Below are 23,024 nucleotides of genomic sequence, written 5' to 3'. Positions count from 1 at the left end.
CAAAGTGTTGGAATAATAGTTTCTCCAAGTAAATCAGCGCTTTGTTTTTTTTTAAACAATTGTTTGCATTGCAATTAGTACTGAACTGTTGACATCCATGTTTATGTATAGATGTCTACGCAGTTGTCACTTCAAAACCTTTGCTGTGTGTACAGGGCATATGAAAAGTGAGCTGCTATGAATACATTACTTCTAATGAAGATGTATGTTCAACCAAAATAACAGCAAACTAAGCAAAGCAGTATTACCTATGCACAAAAAAACCCTAAGACAAACTAATCGTTATAGTGTGGGACAGTAATAAAGAGAAAGGGCCTGTAGTACTCAGATCCCTGGGGTCTTGTTTACATTGATCATGAAGAGTTTGATCTCTAAGGGATGATAGCACTAGCGCTGGTACTAAACAGCATGCAGCCTAAGTAAAAAAACAGCATCCTTAATCATCAAGTCCACAACACATGTCAAACAAACAAACTCCAGTTACGACAAAGAGAGCCCTTGGTGTTTAAAAGACACCCCCCTTCAATTCTGTCTAAGCTATTAAACATTTTTGGTCCACATTTGTACACATGTTGGGGCAGAGCGTCTCTGGTGTTAAGTTGGGTCTTACAGTTTGATTGGCATCTCAAACCCCCCACTTTGGAATAAACTATAATCAAATTCTTTCCCTTTGTCTTTTTGCATTTGACAGAAAAATAGACAGTTTAGAGTGAGATTTTGCGTTAAGGGAGTCTGGGGGCACTGGAGTTTGTTTGGATGATGTGAGGATCTCTGCAAGTTTCTGACTGAAGCAGATTTTCATTTCCCAGAGAATCAATGCAATACTGAGATTGAGTCCCTCATAGCAGAAAGCAGCAGCCTGAACATGCTGAGATAGAAGTTTCTCCATCACACAAACACACGCGCACACACACACACACACACACACACACACACACACACACACACACACACACACACACACAAACACTCTCACGCACACACACAAACACTCGCACGCGCACACACAAACACACACCTATGCGTGCACACACACACACACACACCTTGTGCAGCATGGATACAATCTAAATGTGCGAATCTATCAGTTGTACTAGAGAAAGAGAGAGTGAGTGAGTGAGTGAGTGAGTGAGTGAGTGAGTGAGTGAGTGAGTGAGAAAGAGAGAGAAAGAGGGGGGCATTACTTGAGGCATTTGCTCAATTTTACCTTCTGCAGTTGTACAGGTTGTCATGGTCACAAACAACACATAGACAACATGACACGATGAGAAAACAGAAACATAATTAAAGATACAGAAAATACAGATACACATTTAGATGTATATACAGTAATGAAGCAGCTCAGACACCAGCAATAAACCAGATACCAACCATCATTTCTGTTTGCCTTTATTTTCACGATGACTACATTAAAGAAAGATTGTACTACAAATAAGATTTTTAAGGAAAACACCACCATTTTTCAATATTTTACTATGTTCTTGCCTCAACTTAGACAAATTAATACATACCTATTTTTTTCAATGCGTGCACTTAATCTTTGTACAGCATGTCGTGAATGTGTTAGCATTTAGCCTAGCCCCATTCATTCCTTAGGATCCAAACAGGGATGAATTTAGAAGCCACCAAACACTTCCATGTTTTCTCTATTTAAAGACTGTTACATGAGTAGTTACACGAGTAAATATGGTGGCACAAAATAAAACATGGCCATTTTTTAAGCGGATAAATAATGAGAACTATATTGTATGTAACTTCCGGTAAACTCCACTTAGAATAAATAACAACAAAGTTCTTTAAACGTAGTTTATTTATATATCAAGCAAAAAACAACAACACATAGATTACCTAGGAAACCAAAACATTTGTTCTTTTCGACGAGGAATTTGTTCAAAAGATCAGTTTAGCAAGTAGTCAGACCATTAAGAAAAAACGAAACCGGAAGTAAAGTTCAGATCCAGATGTGTATCGCGTCAGCGAGTAATCCTAATATTTTCAGCTTTTAAAATACTTTAAAACATTAACGCAAGCCTTTGTAAAGCTAACATTAAAGTTTGTCTCTTTTTTGTCGAATTTCGTTTCTTTAATTCATGCATAATTCAAAAAAACTGATTCATTCAGATAAATTAAAGATGCGCGACTGACACCAAACAGATTCAGATTTATGGAGGACTGTGGATGTATTGCTGGTGTCTGACTTTATTTCTTATGAACATGACAGATGAATGCATAATGTTGAACAGTACATGCAAGCAAACAGGATAATATGAACAGATGATCAATGATATGAATGTAAACCAAAAAAGACACGAAAGCTGACCTGTGATGCAAAAGATTTGGATTAACCACTTAAAGACTGATCATGTCAAGCAGTTGAGCTGATATTAATTGTTAATATGACTTTAATGTAAAACTATTAAGACTTAATCTGTCAGTCTGCTTATTTGAGCTGTTATTATTATTATTAGTAGTACAGCATGTGTTTGCTCTTACCGTACTGCCTCACGCTGAGGAGAAACTTTCAGAGACATAACTGTACCAAAGTTATACTCTACCAATCAATTCAACATCATTGAATTAATGTACCATGCTGGTACCACCACAGCACTGTTTTGTAAGTGTTACTTTATATGGGCCACAAGCTATTAAATTTGGGAATTAGTTTTGAGTCTTTCATCTGGTATCAGAGTCTGACTGCCTGTGTACGGTTCAATGTCTTCCTATAAAACCCACTAAACACACCCTGACACCCCGAGGGCACAGCTGACAGCGTGAAGTATGCAGTATGCAGTAGGGTTCTGTCTGAACACCTCGGGTACTGCTGAGTCACGCTGCCAAAAAAAAATCTGTAAACACCTCACAACAAGAAAATGTGCAAGAAAGAGATTTAGAAATGAACACGACTCTTCTTTAGTTATGTGTAAGTATCTTGCACCATCTTTAACCAGCAGGTGGCGTCTTTCTATTGACCTTTCTACGGACCGCAAGCCTCAAAGTCAAATTCTGGTTATAGTTTCCTCAGAGCTGCTTTGTGTGGTTTCTATACAGTTAAAATGTCTCATTCCAAAAACGTTTTGGACACTTTCTCCGTATTTCAGATATTTTAGCCTTGAGCAGATGATGCCTGAGAGATGAAGGCATCAGGGATGTGTTTTTTACTCACCTTACTGGCCTTCAGGACGTTGATCTGCTCTTCATTCACCGTATCTTTATTCTTTTCAAGAAAACCATCACATTGATACTCCACCTGAGATAGAGAAACATCTGAGGTTATCTTATAGCAAAGACACACCACAAATGTGATTTCAAAGATCTCAGCTGTTGCTCTTAGTCAGCTGTGAGGTTAAATGCATATCACCTGCTGCTCAGATTCATGGGAACTATGACTGTGTGTGTGTGCTATTAAATATCTGTCACACTCTCTGAATGTGCCCATCATGGTTTCCTGACACAGATATCTGATACTGCTCTTAAAACAGATCTGGACAGCACTGTAGCACATCAAGAACAAATCGAGCTGATTCATGAGTGTCACTGCTATTTAGCTCAGTCTGCATTTATAACACTAACTGTGTCAGTAGCTACTGAATTAGATCTCATAAACCATTTAAACAGTAGGTACTGTACTGTATAGTATCAGTATGGATAGTATGAATGAATTCAGATGGAGTATATCTGCCATGACATACGTCATCATAACAACAAGTTAGTCGTTAACAGGATTTTGAAATGTAACCACAAGGGACAGCTGTTTAATATATGTATTTGGATTTGAATAGAGCCGCGTTACCATTTTTTAATAAAACAAGACCCTCCGTCTTCTTCTTCTTGAATACTTGAATAACTCCTCTACTGGGGGGGGGGTTTACGGGATAGCAAGTGTCCATCCAATGAACACTTCGGAATCTTGCCCGAACTAGTATGGCATCCGGGTGCTCTCGCCTACTGCTTTTTAAATACTATGAATTTGGACATACTACTCGCTTCCCTACAGAACCGTTTGCCACTGTACGTTAGTATTAACGACGACAGTGGAGCTTCTGGCCTTAGTCAAACGAGTTTCTGTTGCTATTTTAAAGATCAGATGGGGGGCCCCATACATAGATTCGCCCTGGGCCCACAAATTTGCTAAACCCTCAACTATGGGTAATATACTTATGCCGCAATAGTTAGCCTGTCTGGAACCGAGCTGACTTAAACCACATCACTGTGTGAAACTTGCATTACATGTGAACGACCCTTACACTAATAGGATTTTGTTTCTCTCTCCGGGGCTGTTTACACTTGGTATTAAGATGTGTTTTCGTCGATCGGATCACAAGTGGACGAGAGAGACACATTACGTTTACACCTGGTATTTAAATCCGTCTCTTTTGTCCACTTTCGACCGCTTCTGTGCTGAATACTATGAGGGGGTGGTCTGTGAGACGGTGGGCGAGTCTCTCTGCTGTCATTCATACCCGAGCGGGAGTAATGATGAGTTTATATGGACGCAAACTAATATTATGTCGGAGTGCACTGCTTGTTTAGCAAGTAAACATGCTGCACAGTGTTTTGTACATGAGTATGTAAGAGCTTTCTTTGAATTTTCAGCGCAATTGATGAAATAGGATCGCGCAACTTTCACACGCTTTCAAAACAAAACTACGGAGATCAGCCGCTTAGTTTTATCAATGAAAGGCTTAAAATAGCGCTGTTCACCGAATGTTCACGCCAGAAGTCAAAAAAGACGTAAAACATGTGTTTAATAACTCAGATTAGATAAATAGGCGGAGAGAAGGCGGTCGCGTGTGGCTGTTCGAACGCATTCAACCACATGTGCGTTCCGCAGCTCCAAAGCGATCCGATCGAAAGTGGTTTCGACCACCTCTGGATGTGGTTGAAAGTGGTTGAAAGTGGACGAGCTCAAAACGTTTTGAACACCGTTTACACCTGGCATTAACGTCGTCCACTTGTGATCCGATCGACGAAAACACATGTTAATGCCAAGTGTAAACAGCCTCGGTCCCTGTCTCGTCCTCGATCCTGAGGACAATGAGACAAACAGACCCAGTTCTGGTAAATGTGAAGGTCGGAACATCCCTGATTTACTAGCCGTCCTTCAACGTGATGCCCAGCTGATGCCTGATCAAAGACCACAGGCAGAACCAGTTTAATCTCCTTATTCGTTTACATATATACAGTATATATATATATCCCCCAAGTGTTTTTTCCTCCTAGGACTTTTTTCTCCTGGCTAAAAAAGTCTGGGTTTTTTTCTCCTAGGGGTTTTTTAACCCGGGAGGTCAGCCTTCATTGGCTTAACTTAGCACCCTCTTCTAGAAGTTACATTAGTAATACGCTCGCTTATAATGTTGATTCACAGCCGCAACATATTCTGCTGCTTATGCTATCTGTATTATGTTATGCTATCTGTCGATTTTTTTGTGTTTTCCCTTGCTTTTATTAATGTAAAGCTGCTTTGAAACAATTACCAATTGTGAAAAGCGCTATATACATAAAATTGAATTGCAATCCATTTTAGGATTGCGTTCTCTGTGAACAAAACATTCATTGCTGGTTTTTGGTCCACACATGTTTGTAGCATCTTAGCTTTTGGTGCAGCCTCAATAGTGGGAGGATACGAATGTTGTCTTAAAATGATATCTATGTAGGTAGCTCACTAGGTATATGAACACCATATCATCTAAACCAGCCTCACAGTGTAAGGTGTGTGTGTGTGTGTGTGTGTGTGTGTGTGTGTGTGTGTGTGTGTGTGTGTGTGTACCTTATCTGCAAAGTGCTGAATAATGAAAGCTTTATTAGACATCCTCGGCTTTTCAAAAAGTTCACACGTCTTCAGATGAGTGTTATACAGCTTCTGAGCCCAGGAGTCATCCGAACCTTTCGGCATCTGATCAGAGAGAGAAAATTGGAATTAATGCATTTTTGCTTTTCATGTATATGCACAAAATACTTTTAATAAATGCATTTACAGTCTCAAATATCTTTGAATGCACATACAAATATTTTTTTGTGTCCTGATATTAAATATTTTATATAAAAAAAAAAACTTTTTAAGTACATTCATATTTGTCCAATCAGATGCAACTATTTTTCAATCCAGCCAGTCACAACACTGAATACATTTACAGTTTGATTTCCAAGACTGTGATTATGTACCTTGCATTCTTCGTCCAGAAGGTCCAGGATGCCCATCTTGGCTTCGATGAGGTTAATACAGGGCTGATTATCATAGAAATCAATGAGAGTCCAGGGAATCTGTTCTTTCATGTATTCCTCTTGTTCCAGTTTAAACACATGCTGCACAAAAGACACAGAAAGAAACAGGAGAGAAAGATGGCTGATAAATTACAAAATCATTAACAAAACATGTAAATACAAACAATCAAATGTATTTAAAGGGCACCTATTATATCCATTTTACAAGATGTAATATAAGTCTCAGGTTTGCCCAGGATGTTTCTGTGTTTCAGCTCAAAATACGCCACTGATCATTTATTAAAGCAGTGCTTTTCAAATAGTGGGGTGGGACCCCCAGGGGGGGGCTCGAAGCGACACCAGGGGGGGCGCGTAAGACCCCGGGGAAAATACTTTTTCAGGAAGTGATTTTTTTGCACCGTCACTTAAAGACATTACACCCCAAACACGCTGATAAGCTGCTTGAATTTTTTATTATTATTTATTGATTATATTTAATTTAATTTTTCAGTATCAAATGGTCAAAAAATATACTGTAAATAAGGTTTGATTTTTTTTATTTCAGGCAAATTGATGCATTTTAAGTCTTTTCTGTTACAGACTAAAAAACAATGTTAATAAAGTTATTCTTTGTTGTTAGTTGATTGATATTTATTTTTTGTGTTTTCTTTAGTGTTAATAAGGATACAATGTTTTGCAGATGTGTCATTTTATAGACAAATTATACTATTTACAGTCGCGGCGGAGAGTTGGGGGGGGCGCGAAATGTTTACTTCTTCCATGGGGGGGCGTGACAGAAAATAATTGAGAAGCACTGTGTGATGTATCAATTTAAGGAAACACACAAGAGGCCGTCAATCACTTTGCTCAGATTACTTTTTACTCGCTGCTTGAACCAGAAGCACTCGTACAACATACACAGACCACGCCTCCCTTAGCTACGGGAAGATACTGAGTCAAAATGCAAAACTTGAAACATTCAATACATCACATTTACCCTCCCTTTTAAACAAAGGTACACTCTGCTTCATCAAAAACTGCACATAGCAAACCCCAACACAATTATTATTGTTTCAACTAACAACAACAATAACAATTTTTTTTTATAACAGTAAAATGCCAAACTACATTCAAGACACTAACAGTCCTATACTGTAGCTATTACAAACATGTCAGTTTCATGTATTACAAGTCCAAACGTTTAGGTGGTTTTCTAATCCTGGAAGAACGACGTGGACTCTGAGTAACCCCCGTAACCCCCCCACAGTCCGTTTGAGGAAACTCAGAAACTGCTTGTTTCTCCTCTTCTGATGCACAGGGTTGAACAGAAGTGTCCACCTCAGAGTCATCAGTCTCTTTAACAAGTTCATCTTCTACAAACCTGGGTCTCAACTGATCACCATGTCTCCTGAAAGTGACATCAGTGTCTCGTCCCTGTACCTGGTAAGACACTGGACCAGTTTGCTTTACTATCACACCTGGAACCCATTTGTTCCCTCCTCCTGTGGTATTACGAAGATAAACTGAGTCTTTTTCAGAAAAAGACCTCTCCACTGCACGTTGGTCATGATAGAACTTCTGTAAATACTGTTTCCTACGAACAGTGACAGTGACATCTGGATGAACAAAATCCAGACGAGTGCGTACATGACGGTTCAGGAAAAGATCCGCTGGTGATTGACCAGTAGTACAGTTTGGGGTTGTGCGATACTGCATTAAGAAAAGCGAGATCTTATCTTCCAAGTCCATTGTCAAATGTGCAAGTTTCTTCATTCCATTTTTAAAAGTCTGCACATACCTTTCTGCCAGACCATTGGTAGCAGGATGACCCGGAGCACTCGTTGAATGGAGAATACCATTTAGCTGCATAAAGTTTTTGAAATCCACAGATGTAAATTGTGTTCCATTGTCTGTCACAATGTGCTCCGGCAGTCCGTATGCTGCAAACAACCTCCTTAGTCTTGTGATGGTCGCTTGTGAGGTAAGGCTAGGCATTTTAAACACCTCCAACCACTTTGAATACGCATCTACAAGTATCATGAATGTGTGTCCCTGGAACGGACCAGCAAAGTCTATGTGTAGTCTTTTCCAGCTTTGACCTGGAAATTCCCATGGGTGTAATGGAACTTGACGGGGTGTTTTTTGTTCCATCTGGCACGACTCACATGTTTTACTGACTTGTTCCAGATCTGCATCTACTTTAGGCCACCACACATATTTGCGAGTGAGAGCTTTCATCCTCACGATTCCTGGATGACCCACATGTATTTCTTTAAGCACAATTTTTCTCAGTTTATCTGGGATTATCACTCTGGTGCCCCAGAGCACACATCCTCTTTCTGTAGACAATTCATCCCTGCGTGAGTGATAAGCTTTCAAACTCTCGTCCACACTCCTTGGCCAACCATCCATTACATACTTCAGGACTTTGGATAACACCTTGTCTCTACGTGTGACGCGTGCCACCTGATCAGCATTCAGAGGAGCTTGTTCAAAATGTTCGGCAATTAAAGCATGAACATTCTCTGACAAAGCCGCTGTGCCGACATCCGTCGTGTCGGGTAAGGGAACCCGTGAAAGTCCATCCGCATTACTGTGTTTCTCAGAAGGACAGTATTCAATATGATAATCATAAGCTGAAAGAATGATCGCCCACCTCTGAATTCTGGCCGCTGCCATAGTAGGTAGACTTTTATGTTCTCCGAACAAAGTCAATAAAGGTTTATGGTCAGTTACCATCTTGAACTTCCTTCCCCACAGATACTGGTGAAACTTTTTAACTCCAAAAATGAGCGCCAGTCCCTCTTTCTCAATTTGGGAGTACTTTTTCTCGGCTGGCGCAAGTGTTCGTGAGGCATAAGCCACAGGACGTTCCTCTCCAGTGGGCATGGTGTGTTGTAAAACTGCTCCAATACCATATGCTGACGAATCGCAGGCTAAAGTGAGTGGAAGACTGGGATCGTAATGTACTAGAACGCTTTCGTCCGTCAGCAGATCTTTGCATTTTTCAAACGCACTTTGTTCTGACTGTTTCCATTCCCAGGTTACATTATCTCTTAACAGCCTGTAGAGAGGAGCTGCCATGGTACTTTGGTTAGGCAAAAAACGTCCATAGTAATTTACCAAACCCAGAAATGCTCTTAGCTCCTTTACACAGGTAGGTGCAGGTGCGTCCTTGATCGCTGTAACCTTGTCTGGCGATGGATGAAGCCCCTTACTGTCTAACACAAATCCCAGGTACTCAATTTGTTTTTTTCCAAACTCACATTTTGACTTCTTCACTCTCAAACCATTCTCCTGAAGTCTTTTCAACACTGCTTGTAGCCTCAGCAGATGTTCCTGTTCTGTCCTTCCAGTGACCAGTAAGTCATCAAGGTATACAACATCCAGATCTTTCATTATGTTCTCCATGATTCTTTGAAAAATCGAGGGAGCTGAACTGACACCAAATGGTAATCTATTGTAGACAAATAATCCTCTGTGTGTGTTAATGGTCAACAGCAGTTTGCACTCATCCTCAACAAGAACCTGCTGGTACGCTGATGCTAGATCTATTTTAGAAAACACTGTTCCTCCACTGAGCGTAGCCATCAACTCTTCAACCCGGGGTAATGGATATGTTTCTGTGATAGCTGCTTGATTCACTGTCAATTTATAGTCTCCACACAGTCTTATGGTTTTGTCTTTTTTTATTACCGGTACAATAGGTGCCGCCCATTCACTGTGTTTTACAGGTGAGATTATTCCAGCTTTCTCCAGTCTGTCCAATTCTGCATCAACCTGAGCCTTCATGGCAAAAGGCAGTGGGCGAGCTTTACAAAAACGTGGGGAGACTTCAGGATTTACCAGTATCTTTGCCTTAAGCCCACTGAGTGTGCCTAGTTCATCTTTGAACACATCTGGACACGAATCTAACACCTCTTGAAGTGTCTTTGGTTGAGGCACTTGACTGACATGTTTAATTTTTTTCCAATTCAAGGTAAGCTTTTGTAGCCAATTTCTGCCACACAGAGCTGGCCCCTCCCCTTTTACTACAATTAAGGGTAGCTGTTCACTTTGTCCCTCATAGCTCACTTGCGCTTTAAACTGTCCCAATACAGGCATAATCTCTCCTGTATAAGTCTTAAGTTTGACTCCTGCGACCTCTAGTGGCTCAGTTGCGAATGCTGCTTGGAACATTTCCTCCGATATGATACTCACGGCTGCTCCAGTATCAATTTCCATCATTATTTCTTTGCCATTTACCTTAAATGTCTCTGTGAATGACTTTTTTTCCTTCTCATCACTTAACAGCGAAAACATGGGCAACTCAGCTTCCTCTGCTTCCACATACTTAGTGTTTTTGTCAGCAAAACGATTACTTTTTCCCCTTTTTCCTCTGCATGCTCTTTTAATGTGGCCAATTTTCCCACAATTATGGCACTGTGCACTTTTGAAACGACACACCTGCGGGCTGTGATCTTTGCCATGACATCTGTAACACATCTTTCCTCTGTGATCGGGATGTCGTGCTGCACGCGCTTCCACTTTATGCACTTCCCCTGGGCGCGAGTCATATCCTCTCAGCTGCTGCGTGTCTTTTTCTGCCGTCTCCATGCTCAATGCGATTTCAAACGCACGTGCAAACGTCAGATTCGATTCTGACAACAGTCGTCTCTGACAGGCTTCGTTGCGGATTCCGCTTACAAAACGGTCACGCAATGACTCGTCCAATGTTGCACCGAACTCACAGCTCACAGCACATTGTTTCAGCTCCGCTGCATATTCCGTCACAGATTCATCAACTTTTTGGTTGCAATGATTGAAACGAAATCTTTCCGCAATCAGCAATGGTTTCGGCTCGAAATGGCTCTTTAAGATGTCCACAATGTCTTTGTACGACTTATCTTTTGGCTTTTCAGGTTGCACCAAGTTTCTCAGTAAACCGTAGGTGGATGCTCCCATCACACTCAGCAGGGTCGCAACCTGTTTCTCCTGGTTAATATCGTTTGCCACGAAGAACTGTTCCAGCCGTTCGATATACGCCGACCAAGATTCCACTTTCGGGACAAACTCGCCTAAGTTTCCCACAAGCGCCATATTCAAACTTTATCCTCGTCGCCAATTTTTACTGTGATGTATCAATTTAAGGAAACACACAAGAGGCCGTCAATCACTTTGCTCAGATTACTTTTTACTCGCTGCTTGAACCAGAAGCACTCGTACAACATACACAGACCCCGCCCCCCATAGCTACGGAAAGTATACCGAGTCAAAATGCAAAACTTGAAACATTCAATTCATCACACACTGTATTAAAGCATGTCCAAAATGCCCATATTTTGGCTGGTGCATATAAAAGTGCTGTTTTCATGTCTGTACCTTTAAATGCAAATTAGCTATTGGTTTTGGTTAAAAATAGATCTGATTCCTGTGAATACAGTCTGGGACAATGGCATATTTAGCCTCATTAGTGATACAAAGTGATAACACATTGAGAAAAGCTTTTGAGTAAAGTCAGTCATTGGCTGTGGGCGGGGCTTTGTTAGTGTTACATCACATTAACAAGAGAATCAAAATGAGACTGTTTTGGTTTTATGGGGATTAAAAATGAGTTTTTTATTGTAGGGTTGTTGTGTTCACACACTGCCAACAAACATTTATGTCCAAACACTTTGTAAAAGTGGGTCTTTTAACTCAGATCCCATCTCAGGAAACTCACCAAGTTGAACTGTTGCTGTAGTTTCTCATTGGCATAATTAATACAGAACTGCTCAAAACTGTTGATCTCGAATGTTTCAAACCTGAAAAAACATAACAAAATGACATTACAAAAGCACGATTGATTTTTAGGTCCTCCAGTTCCCCACCTCAACAAATTTGAATCTATGCACATAGTAACAATACAAACCTTTTTTCAAAATTATTTGTTTGTAATTTATAAAGAGCAAAAAGCTTCAAATAAATGTTAATTTACAGTTTAGTGTAATGTGAGAAGCAATTCAGACACGTTTAAACATATACTTGATCTTTTAGTCTTTATGAGTCTCATTTTAAATCAGCATCGCCTCCAAATCCAAGCACACTGTTTGCCAGAAATAAAACACATTAAGTTTTTGGATAAAGTGTATACTTTGTATAGCTTTGAAAGGCATGCAACGTGTCTGGAAACACACCCGTAAATGTCCAGGACTCCGATAAATGAGTGCTGTTTGACTGATGAATGCAGTGCTTTGTTCACATGGTCAACAATCCAGTTGAAGAGTTTGGCGTAGATGTGCTTAGCCAGAGCATCACGGGCGTTTATGGCCTGTAGTTTAGGGATGGGCTTTATGAAGGTCTCAGTTGTTGTCTTTATCTTCTTATGACACAACCAGTGAGACATGTCCTGATATGTCACGCCCATCAATTCACAAAATACGCTCAGATGAGCATTATTTGGCTGTGGGAAACAAGAGGAAAAAAACATCTATATGAAGACTTCTAATGATATTTTACTTTAAGGCTGAATGAGCCTGCATTCAATGCAACACCAATAATGTGATTATGCATTAATAATACACACTGATACACAAACTATTAATACACAGGGAATAGGGAAGTAAATTGGCTCAGTGTGGAAATTATGTTAATTTTGCATCCAAAATTGAGATGTCCTGTAGCTTGACTGTTAGAGCATTACACTTATGCATTTGGTAGACACGAGCAACGGCAAGGTCATGGGTCAATATCTTCAAGCACTATGGGCTCCTGTACAGCTCATTGGCAGTGCAAAAGGTAATGGCTTCGAACCCAGGAAACACAAAATGTATACCTTGTAATGTACTGTATGTTGTTTTGGATAAATGCGTCTGCCAAATGAATAAATGTAAATGTAAATTCATGCATTAAATATTGTACGATCTGATTGGCTGTGAATTTGGACTGCGACTGGACTCACTGGTATAATACTGCTGTCCAAGTCTCTGTCCTTCACCTCCACATTTCCCAAGTGCAAAATTGACGCCAGAATCTGAAACAAGCCCATCTGATAGGACTCATTCACACCTGAACAAATGAATAGCAAATATTACAATGTCAACCTGTTTAACAGAAATTATGTTCTTTATCTTTAAAACTTAATGAGCTGCTGCTACAAGCAGATAACTGCTAAAAACAACATATACTAACAGAAATCCTCTACATTTACGGATAAAGCTCCTTACATAAGACTTATATCTGGCTTTTCAAACTGATACTGGATCAGACGCAAAAGTAGACCCTATAAATGATAGTTTCATTGTCAGACACGAGAGAATTCAATCTGTGAAGTACCGAGGTGTAAATATGGGATTTAATATCAAATAGTTATTGAAGAAAGTGAGCTCTCAACCAGAGGTTAACCATCTAAACACTTTAGTCTGACCTAGCAATAAGAAGGCATTCCTGGTGGTTGACATTTCCTTAGCATCATCCACACCGTCTATCACCGGGCTCCGGCCCTGTTTGGTGTAGTGAAACTCATTTGCTGTCCCTGCAAATAATAAATGAATAAATGTTAGAAGAGCATTAAACAAGAGTTAAGTTGAAAATAACATAAAAGTTCATGTTTTTAGACGTGATTTATGAAACTGATCAATCATAGATTTTAACCAGTGAAAGATGTGACTACATCAAGACTCTGTGCTAACCAGACACACAGAAATATGTTTGGCACACGCAACATTTTTTGCTTGGCACATTACTGTCACATCAAATTGATCCTATCCTGTCTGAATAGGACACGGTGTCTGTAGAGTACTGCATTCAGACACAGTTAGCTGGTTTGAGTTTTAAATAACCTTTAAATGTCCAAAAAAGTTTATACTTATTCTAATGAAACCTAACATCAATCACTGATTTAAACACACAGATCCTAAAATCCGATTCACTCTTCATAGATTAAGGGAATGATACTTTGTTGCTTGGCAACGGAGACCTTATTAAGAAGTTCTCACACATGGACACATACATACGGATACACACGGATACACACACACACACACAGCATTAACAGTGTCAGCTGAGCAGGAAGTCAGCTGAACAGGCAAACAGTAGCAGAGAGCACAGAGCCAGCAGTGTGTGTGTGTGTGTGTGTGTGTGTGTGTGTGTGTGTGTGTGTGTGTGTGTGTGTGTGTGTGTGTGTGTGTGTGTGTGTGTGTGTGTGTGTGTGTGTGTGTGTGTTTTTAGATTTGCACAGACTGACTCCCAGCAGGACAACTCTGATAGCCGCTCGACATGCTGAGCCAACACGAATACACTCTAATCAGATACCTTAACAACACACACATACACGGACACACACACTCACTCACGCACGTGTACACGGACACACACACAGAGAATATTCCCATGAATGATATTGAATATAATTCTTCTCTTAAATTAAATGTGGTGATCTTCTTACTCAGTTTAAGAGCTTTAAACTCTGGCAGGTTAGCAGACGCACACAGCTGATAGAAGATGTGATAATTTCTCTCCTCGTCCGCCTACAGATGAAGGAAAGATAAATGAAAAACAAAAAGAGCACATCAGATTATGTGTTTCATACAGCTGATTGTACATAGATCTTTTTCATGAGATCAAATGTTTACTTTGCTTATGTTGCAATGCATTGCGCTACCATTTGAGCTCTCAGAATAAATATAAAAGTCATAGTGATTTTTCAGTCAGCCACAATGTATACTGATTTGGACTTTTCTGTGAAGCAGTAACAAAATGTTACCTTCGATTAGCACAAATTGAGGTAAAGGCACCATCATACTGAATGAAAGGAGCTCTTTGAATGAAATATCTGTGGTATTTATGAGCTAAATTTAGAGCTGGCATGAGAATGAAGGTGTGACGGCTACGGTTGATCCTGAATACGGGTCTTACGACATTTCTTACAGCACTTTCATTTTTTAGTCTTTTTGAATGACACAAGTGCTAAAAAGCAGACAGACAGCATAGTAAGGGTAGATAGATTCAAAGAAAACATTTAAAAAAATGTTCATTTTGTCATTAATTCCCACCATCATGTAGTTCCAAAAATGTATTTTCTGTGTAAAGGTTGTGCAACTGTCATTCACAAAAAAATACAATTTCATTGTACTCCTTATAAACCAGTATGTGTTATGGAAATTGAACCCAAGACTTTGTCCTGCTAATGCAATGCTCTACTTATTGAGCTGCACAAACACATCAAATCATCATCTGTTGTGCTCCATTGAAGGAAGTTAGGATTGAAAAGATTGAGAGATGAGTTGTTTCTTTAACAGACATAAAATGAAGCTGAAACTTTAAAGTCGCAATTAAATTAAAATGAAAAACTTTCACCTTTTTGAATATTGTGGTATTTTTTTTTACAAATGAGCTATATTTATTTATTTGGCCTCATAATCTTCCATCAAAAATGCAAATCTCCTCCCCTCCTTGAAACAATCTCTTTTTACATATAGTATGGCAGGTGGGAGGAGTCCAGGAAAAGCAATTAGCAAATCGCAACATGATCCAAATTTAAACGATCCAATCAGTTCTCATATCAGAAATCAAATCCAGCCATACATTTTTTTTCCATTTCAGAAGCCGTTTCACTCAGATATACATGCCGACTTTCATGTTTTTGTGAGAGCTGTAAAATCTTTTTTTATATTTACGTAGCAGCTTTGGATAACACTGTCTACTCAATGTCTCATTGTAAATGTAAATTAATGCTATATTGTACATGCATCCACATATACAAATGCACCCAGACACACAAAACAAACACACACAGTTAATCTCTAGGTGTATGATAACATCTGGCAGTACTATTTATGTAACATAGCAGGCATTTAGATTGAGACCAAAGAGAAGAAACCCCACATTCATTCATTCATTCATTCAGTATTATAGAGGGAAAAAAAACAGCTACGGAAAAACATACAAGGCTAAAGACTGAGGGAGAAAAATCAACATTTCCATCTGTAAGGCCAAAACTCTTTGCACCATATAAGCAACAACAATCTGTCTTTTAAGAGTTTTCGATGTTCTGACCATTAACATTCTGTGAATCTGAATACCTTCTCTGACATCTCTGTTATTAGAGTCATGTCATCTTAAATATGACTTTTCTTTCTATTTAAAGAGTATATTTGCATTATACATCAAACTCTTAATATTTACACTGCAAAGCTTTACTGAGATCATTCATTTACACGTAACTACAAAATGATTCATCCTGTAATTTATATTTGACGTAAACTACGATGAGGCTTGCTGATCCTGGAACTCTGAAAACATCTAAGCAAGATTTCAAATAGGCACTAACTTTACTATGACCGTAGATTTGAAGTAAAAGGGATACTCCAGCCAAATATCAAAATTACCTCATGATTTACTCACCTTCAAGCCATCCGAGATACACATGTCCATTATCTTTCAGACAAACACATTTGGAGTTATTTTAGTAAATGTCATTGCTCTTCCAAGCTTTATAACGGTAGAAAACAGGGATCAGGCAATCTTGGACTCGATTCACGCGGGAGTTTTAGCGTAGTGAGTGTTGGTTGCCATGGGTGCGTTGCATAGTAAAGGGCCGTTCACATTATAACGATAACTAAAACATTAACTATAACGATAACTATATTAGCGTCCACATCACCGGACCATACCGATAAACGTATGCTAATTCGCTAATGCTAATGGCAATAACTAATATTGGATATTTCTTGTAATACAAAATTTTGCAATTGTTTACATGTCACTGAATATGTAAATATGCTGTTCTTGTTGCATTTAAACAGCGGGTAACCAGCAGATGTCCTCAACACGCTGCGTTTCACGTAACTCTAAACAGTGAATCTAGTTTGTGTAATCTAACGCTAATATCTTACCTTTTGGCGTAGTTAATGTGGCAGGGAAAAAATGACTGATTTCCTTTAACATAAAAGATTTTTAAAACTATAGTTTTTATAGTTATCGCTATAATGTGAAAGGCCTTTAACCCTCGTGATTCGTGTGAGTCCAAGATGGCGTTGTTACCAGAAGCTAGTTATTATAGTTTAAAATAGGGATATTTTTCATACAAAACTGCATCAATTTCCCGCAGAAGACCTTTATTAACCCCCTGGAGCCATGTGGATTATACCTCTGTGAAGGATGAATGCACTTTTTTAAGTTTCAAACTCAGAAGTTGTTCCCTTAACCCTGTTTTCTCCCATTATAAGCTTGGAAAAGCAAGAACATTTATTAAAATAACTCCATGTGTGTTCTTCTAAAATTTGATAGAGATGTATATCTTGGATTGCTTGAGGGTGAGTAAATCATGGGGTAATTTTGATATTTGATTGAAGTATAATTATAATTTTAAAACATTTTGTGACACATAAACAGTAAATTTTCAAATATAATGCAGGTTTTGTGCTCTATTGTCGTTTATGCAAAACGTATCCTGGGAAACTTGGCTGTCATTGGTCCATACAAGTCACCTTCCAATGCATCCTCAATAAAATGGACAGAGCAAGAACACATCCAGGATTTTTTATGTGAACTTGGCTTGATGTGAACTTGGAATTGGAAGATAACTTGGGCACCGACAGATGACGTTTCTCAAGAATGCATATTGAAAAAACAGCCAATGTTACGAACTAACATAGGAGATATGAACTCGTGTCTTTACATGAATACAATAGCTCATCATGTGTCACCCCTCACCTGAAATACAACTCGTGATTTTTCCAGTAGATATGTCCTCATGTTCGCCCCAATGATATGATACTTCTTATCAAAGCCGATCTCAATGTACTTTCCAAATCGACTGCTGTTGTCATTCCTAGTGGTCTTGGCATTACCTATAGACTGGACATGAGAGAAATCATCAGTTTGAGTGTTAGCACTGAAATAAACTGTGGCTGTCTTCAATCTTGTGGTGTGGAGATGATAGGGTACATTGAATATTAAAGAATATTGATTTAAAACACAGGAGGAGGAAGATCAGGTGTGTGTATGTTCACAGCAGGTCAGGAAGTTGATGTCAAGCCCCCTACAGCACAGAACCTGGTGAGGAATACAACTGAGCTTCATCTTTACACAGCGTACATTCATTAAACCCTAGTGAACATTAACATCAAGATCATTTAGGTTTTTAAACTCTAGCATAGCTAAACTGAGTGAAAGATTGACATCTGTGTCCGTTTTTAAGTGTGGTGAAGATCCGAGAACAGCAGGGAAGGTCATATGAGCTTTATGCCAACACATGGACTCACACAAACACACACAGTTTCTTTGTGTACTCAAGGAAATAACCCCTGGGGAAACCTGGCAATGAAGGGCAGATATAACATTCTGAATGAGACACAGCTGTACTGTCTTGTTTATGGCCAGCTTTCAGTCTCTCAGCCTAGTAAGGGATCAAGTCTGTATTATTAAAGTCCTTCATGTAAAAAAACAGCGTTTCAGAACAGTGCTGTTATGGACAGACACAGAAAATCAGGCTCACCTCCATGATGGGGTTGGATGCCAGAACTTTCTCCTCCACGTTGGCTTCGCTGGCAGAGCCGCTGACCGTGGCAAAGTAACGCATGGCATATTTGGCAGAGACGGTTTTGCCCGCCCCGGATTCTCCGCTCACGATGATGGACTGATTCCTCTCATCTCTAAATGACACAAAAAGACAAGACGGATGTACATGAGATATATGTCATTTTCTGGTAAAAACGTTAGTTGGTGTTTGCCTATGAAAAACTTGCTGGCATGATGGTTGCCAGTGCATTGCTAAAGTGTTTTTTAGCGTTTTGCTATATAGTTTTTAGTTCCTCATCAGGCACTTTTTGGGTTTTGAATGATCGCTACAGCTATGTTAGGGTCTTTTGGGTTAGATGTTTGTAAACAGAGTATTTGTTAGGTGCAGATTGAGCTGAGAAAGCAGGAAAGTGGAAAACCTGGAGTGCAGCTGAAGCAGATTTTATTACAGATTGCTGGAAATGTCTGCTCTGATCTACTCACATACTGTACTAGGGTCAGGGTTTTCACACCTTAGTTAACTTCAAATTCAAGGACCTTTCAAGGACTTTCCAGGTCCAATGCCCTCAAATTCAAGGACTAATGTGGGGACACATTTCAAGTGAGAGTAAGGTTACATTGTCTTACCTTTTAAGATACATTGTTACAGTTCCCTTTTGAGGGAACTCGCGCTGCGCCACTGCGTTGACACTTTGGGGACGCCTCCAGGGGTAAGTGTGTCTGAATGTGTATATCAAATTCAACCAATAGTGAGGCTTAACGACAAAGACAGAGTGACGCGGGAGCCAGGAATTATATCACTATCTCAAATATTGCCAAATATGGCGTTACAGGGACGCAGGAATTATGGCAAGGGAGACACAGTGTCTCTTTCCCTTTTCAGGGAACAACAGTTACATACGTTTTCATGTATCAAACACAACTATGCAAAAAAGCATTTTGAATCAACATATGCATACAGAAGATATAAGCATTTAAAGCAAACAGTTAAAAAGTCTAGAAATTTTATGATATTTTCCTACACTACACAGGGAATAATATGGATTTTTTCCAGAAAACTTCAATGACCTGTATCTATGTATGAATATTTTCAAAAACTTCCCAGGGCCTTGAATTATTTCCCCAGATTCACAAACTTTCAAGGATTTCAAGGACCCGTGGGAACCCTGTAGGGGTAGCTAGCTATAGGGTGGTTAACATGTTTGGTAGTAGGTGGTTTCCAGGTATGGGATCGTTCAGTCATTTTGAAACCCACCAAGTTAGAGTTAAATGACAATTTTATCTCCTTTTTGACAGAGGTGGTGGCATTTGGCGTCTTTTGCATTCGAGCTTGTCATATGTAATAGTAATAGTAATGCTTGCGTGGCATATAATTAACATAATTTATGTATTATCAGTGCCTTGCTATTTCACACTACAATCTGACAAGTTTCATCAATCAATAGAGAGGAAACGAGAAAACGAGAAAAAGATAAAGTGAGACAGAAGGAAACATAACTTGGTGCATCTATTTTTGGCTTGGCTGCAGCGGGCAACGTCCTGACCTACTAACCTCCTCTAAACTAAGCAGTACAGCTTACACACATGACCACATCAGATATACTGACTGTAAAGACAGAAACATACACAAGTATGTCGATAGAGTTACCTTTAACTGTCTGTGCTATTAAACTAGACATGTTATAATGCTGCAGTCACACCAGACTTACATTGACTTACATTCATACGCATGCAAATGCAGCAGGTCATAGGTCTAAGCTCATGAAAAAAATGCATTTCGGCACGTTACAAGGTACAGATAGATGATCTCTGACCTGCAAATTCTTATAATCTGAGGATGCGTAACCAATAAATGATGGATATGTAACAGTGTAACATTTTCAGATGAATGAAAATAACAGTACTGCACAATCCTACATTGTTAACAAATAAAAAAGCCAACCAGAAAGGTGCAAGCGTGTCAAAATCTATAATGTGTGAAAAAAAAACACTTAGTGTGAGATATCATATCCAGTTGCTGCCCGTGTATGCAGGGATTTGTGTAGAAATTTTGCATCCTGAAAATTTTGTGTGAAAACCACTGCATTATTCAGCTAACTAGCTAGAACTGTTGAATTGACTTCAACTCGTGCAACATTATTTGCTTTAAAGAGCACCTATTATGCCCATTTTTACATGATGATCAAATACCCAGTGTTTTTTGCCATTTTCAGCCCGAAGCAGTTATCATGTTTACATGTTATTTAAATAGCAAATGCATTTGCTGCCATTTGTGAGCCCATGGGCGTGCTGATCTGAAACTATTTTGAGACAATTGCAATAGATTATGACCAACTGAAACCTGATCTAAAGTAGAGATGCACCGATTCAATACCTGGGACACATTACATATTTATTCTCTTTCCATTGCGGAGCAAGCATTCATGCGAGAGGATGCTTTAAGTGCATTATTTTCATAAATAATTTTCAATTATAGGTTTTTAACAGATGTAACAGAAAGTACTCGACAGTACTCTTGATTTTGTGTGTGCCATTTTAAATTGGCTTTTAATCGGCATGGGAGATGAGACTCTCATTGGTTTATTGCACCTTATGCCCAAAATACACCCATTACTTGTGACAAGAATAGAGACAACCCTTTTAGAAGATGCGCCATGAGCATAGACCACTTTTCCCGTCGTTAAACTAGCAAAAGTGGATTTGGACACTCACTTGCACCGTGCGCTTTAGACCATGCACATGGATCGTTAAAATAGGGCCAGTAATGTCTCAGGTGTCCGTGAAGTTTCAGCTCAAAATACCCCACAGATCATTTATTATAGCTTGTCCAAAATGCCTCTATGTTGGTGGGTGCAAAATGTGCTGTTTTCATGTCAGTATCTTTAAATGCAAATGAGCTACAGCTCCTCACTCCCTTATCGAAAGAGACAGCGAGTGCTTTCAGTTAAACTAGATCTGATACCTGTGAATACAGTCTGAGACAATATAGTATCTCACTACTGAGACATGGCGGACAGCGTACAACTCACTGAGAGCTACGATAATGCAGGACTGTAAGTGGGCGTGGCTTTATCAGTGTGATGTCACATTAACAATAGAATCAAAACAGCATGTCTAATGAGACTGCTTTGGTTGAATAAAGAAGGAGTGGGTGGATTTTTTTCATTGTAGGGTTGCCAACACATATATATGTCCAAACACCTTGTAAAAGTGGATTTTGCATAATAGATGCCATTTAAGCTGTTCCTCCACTATGAGAGTAGTTGAAAGTATAGCTGTAGCTACAGGGATGGGAGACAGAAGAGATATTAGGGGACCACAGGTGTGAGGGCCCCTCAACATTACTAGAAATATTAATAATATTAATATGCAATCAAGATGTCCAGATGTAAAAGTCTACCTGGCCATCTGTTTATAAGACTCCTCTGCCACCGCAAAGATGTGCGGGTCCATGTCGCCCATATTCTGCCCGCTGTACGCATTAATGATGTCGGCTCCATAAATGGGCAGCGTCTCATATGGGTTTATGGCCACTAGGACGATACCTGGGTCAGACGGATACCAACAATTAAGCTCTATTATTTCAAACAAATGAAGTGTAAGTGTGTTTAGTGTGCGTGTTTACCGCAGTATGTGTAGATGAGTTTGGAATCAGTGAAGCGCACTTTCAGGTTATGTAAGACAGCAGGCTCGTGCAGGTAACTGAGAGCCGTCAGGTCGTTCTCTCCCACCAGGATATCTGGATTACGCAGATGCGGCAGGTTGTTTGTCTTGGGGTCCAATTTGTACTCCAGTTCCTTAAAAACACAAATCACAGCATCACTGTCTGAATGAAGGAAAGATTTGGTTTGTTATTAAACAATAACACATTAGACCAACCCTTAGGAAAATGAACCTTGTTTTTTGTGGTAAAAGTGTAGTAACCAAGAATGTTGATTACTATTAGCAAAACCATGGTCATTTTGTATACTCTTAAAATGAATGTGTTAAATGAACACATCTTGTGTCTAGTTAAGGACAACACATCTAATGTGTTGTGTTGTGCTTAACTTAACACATCTCTGTGTTCTTTTTGGAATAACACACTTTGTGTTGTTTTAACACATCTCATTTATTTGAACTCAAAATCAACAAAAATGACACATAATGTGTTAAATAGTTTAACACAAAACAATGTGTTAAAAGTAACACATCTTTTCTTAGAGTGTAGTAATCATAGTTTTACTACGGTAACCTTGTTTTTGTTTTGTTTTTAACTGTAGTAAAACCATGGTTAAGGGTAACTCGAAAAAAAAATGAATCAATTTTATTTTATCTATACTATTTGTGTGCTAAAAGTTACA

At 39.2% G+C, this 23,024-nt stretch overlaps 1 protein-coding gene across 5 annotated transcripts in view; it reads right to left on the bottom strand.

The window, feature by feature from the left end:
* myo5aa (myosin VAa) overlaps positions 1–23,024 on the bottom strand; it is a 67,208-nt gene that overhangs the window by 30,342 nt on the left and 13,842 nt on the right. For all 5 annotated transcript variants that reach the window (XM_055174212.2, XM_055174211.2, XM_055174213.2 and 2 more), the window contains exons 3-14: positions 22,307–22,478; positions 22,082–22,226; positions 18,659–18,815; positions 17,875–18,018; positions 14,606–14,687; positions 13,586–13,693; positions 13,121–13,227; positions 12,357–12,622; positions 11,903–11,984; positions 6,163–6,303; positions 5,768–5,893; positions 3,164–3,247 (exon numbers count right to left, since the gene is read on the bottom strand). In XM_055174212.2, the coding sequence (XP_055030187.2) occupies positions 3,164–3,247; positions 5,768–5,893; positions 6,163–6,303; positions 11,903–11,984; positions 12,357–12,622; positions 13,121–13,227; positions 13,586–13,693; positions 14,606–14,687; positions 17,875–18,018; positions 18,659–18,815; positions 22,082–22,226; positions 22,307–22,478 (1,614 nt within the window). The remainder of the gene's footprint in view (positions 1–3,163; positions 3,248–5,767; positions 5,894–6,162; positions 6,304–11,902; positions 11,985–12,356; positions 12,623–13,120; positions 13,228–13,585; positions 13,694–14,605; positions 14,688–17,874; positions 18,019–18,658; positions 18,816–22,081; positions 22,227–22,306; positions 22,479–23,024) is intronic.

Source organism: Misgurnus anguillicaudatus, chromosome 15 (assembly GCF_027580225.2).
Source record: "Misgurnus anguillicaudatus chromosome 15, ASM2758022v2, whole genome shotgun sequence".
Taxonomy (NCBI): domain Eukaryota; kingdom Metazoa; phylum Chordata; class Actinopteri; order Cypriniformes; family Cobitidae; genus Misgurnus; species Misgurnus anguillicaudatus.
The sequence above is the reverse complement of the archived record's forward strand: the minus strand, read 5'-3'. Positions and strand labels throughout refer to the sequence as shown.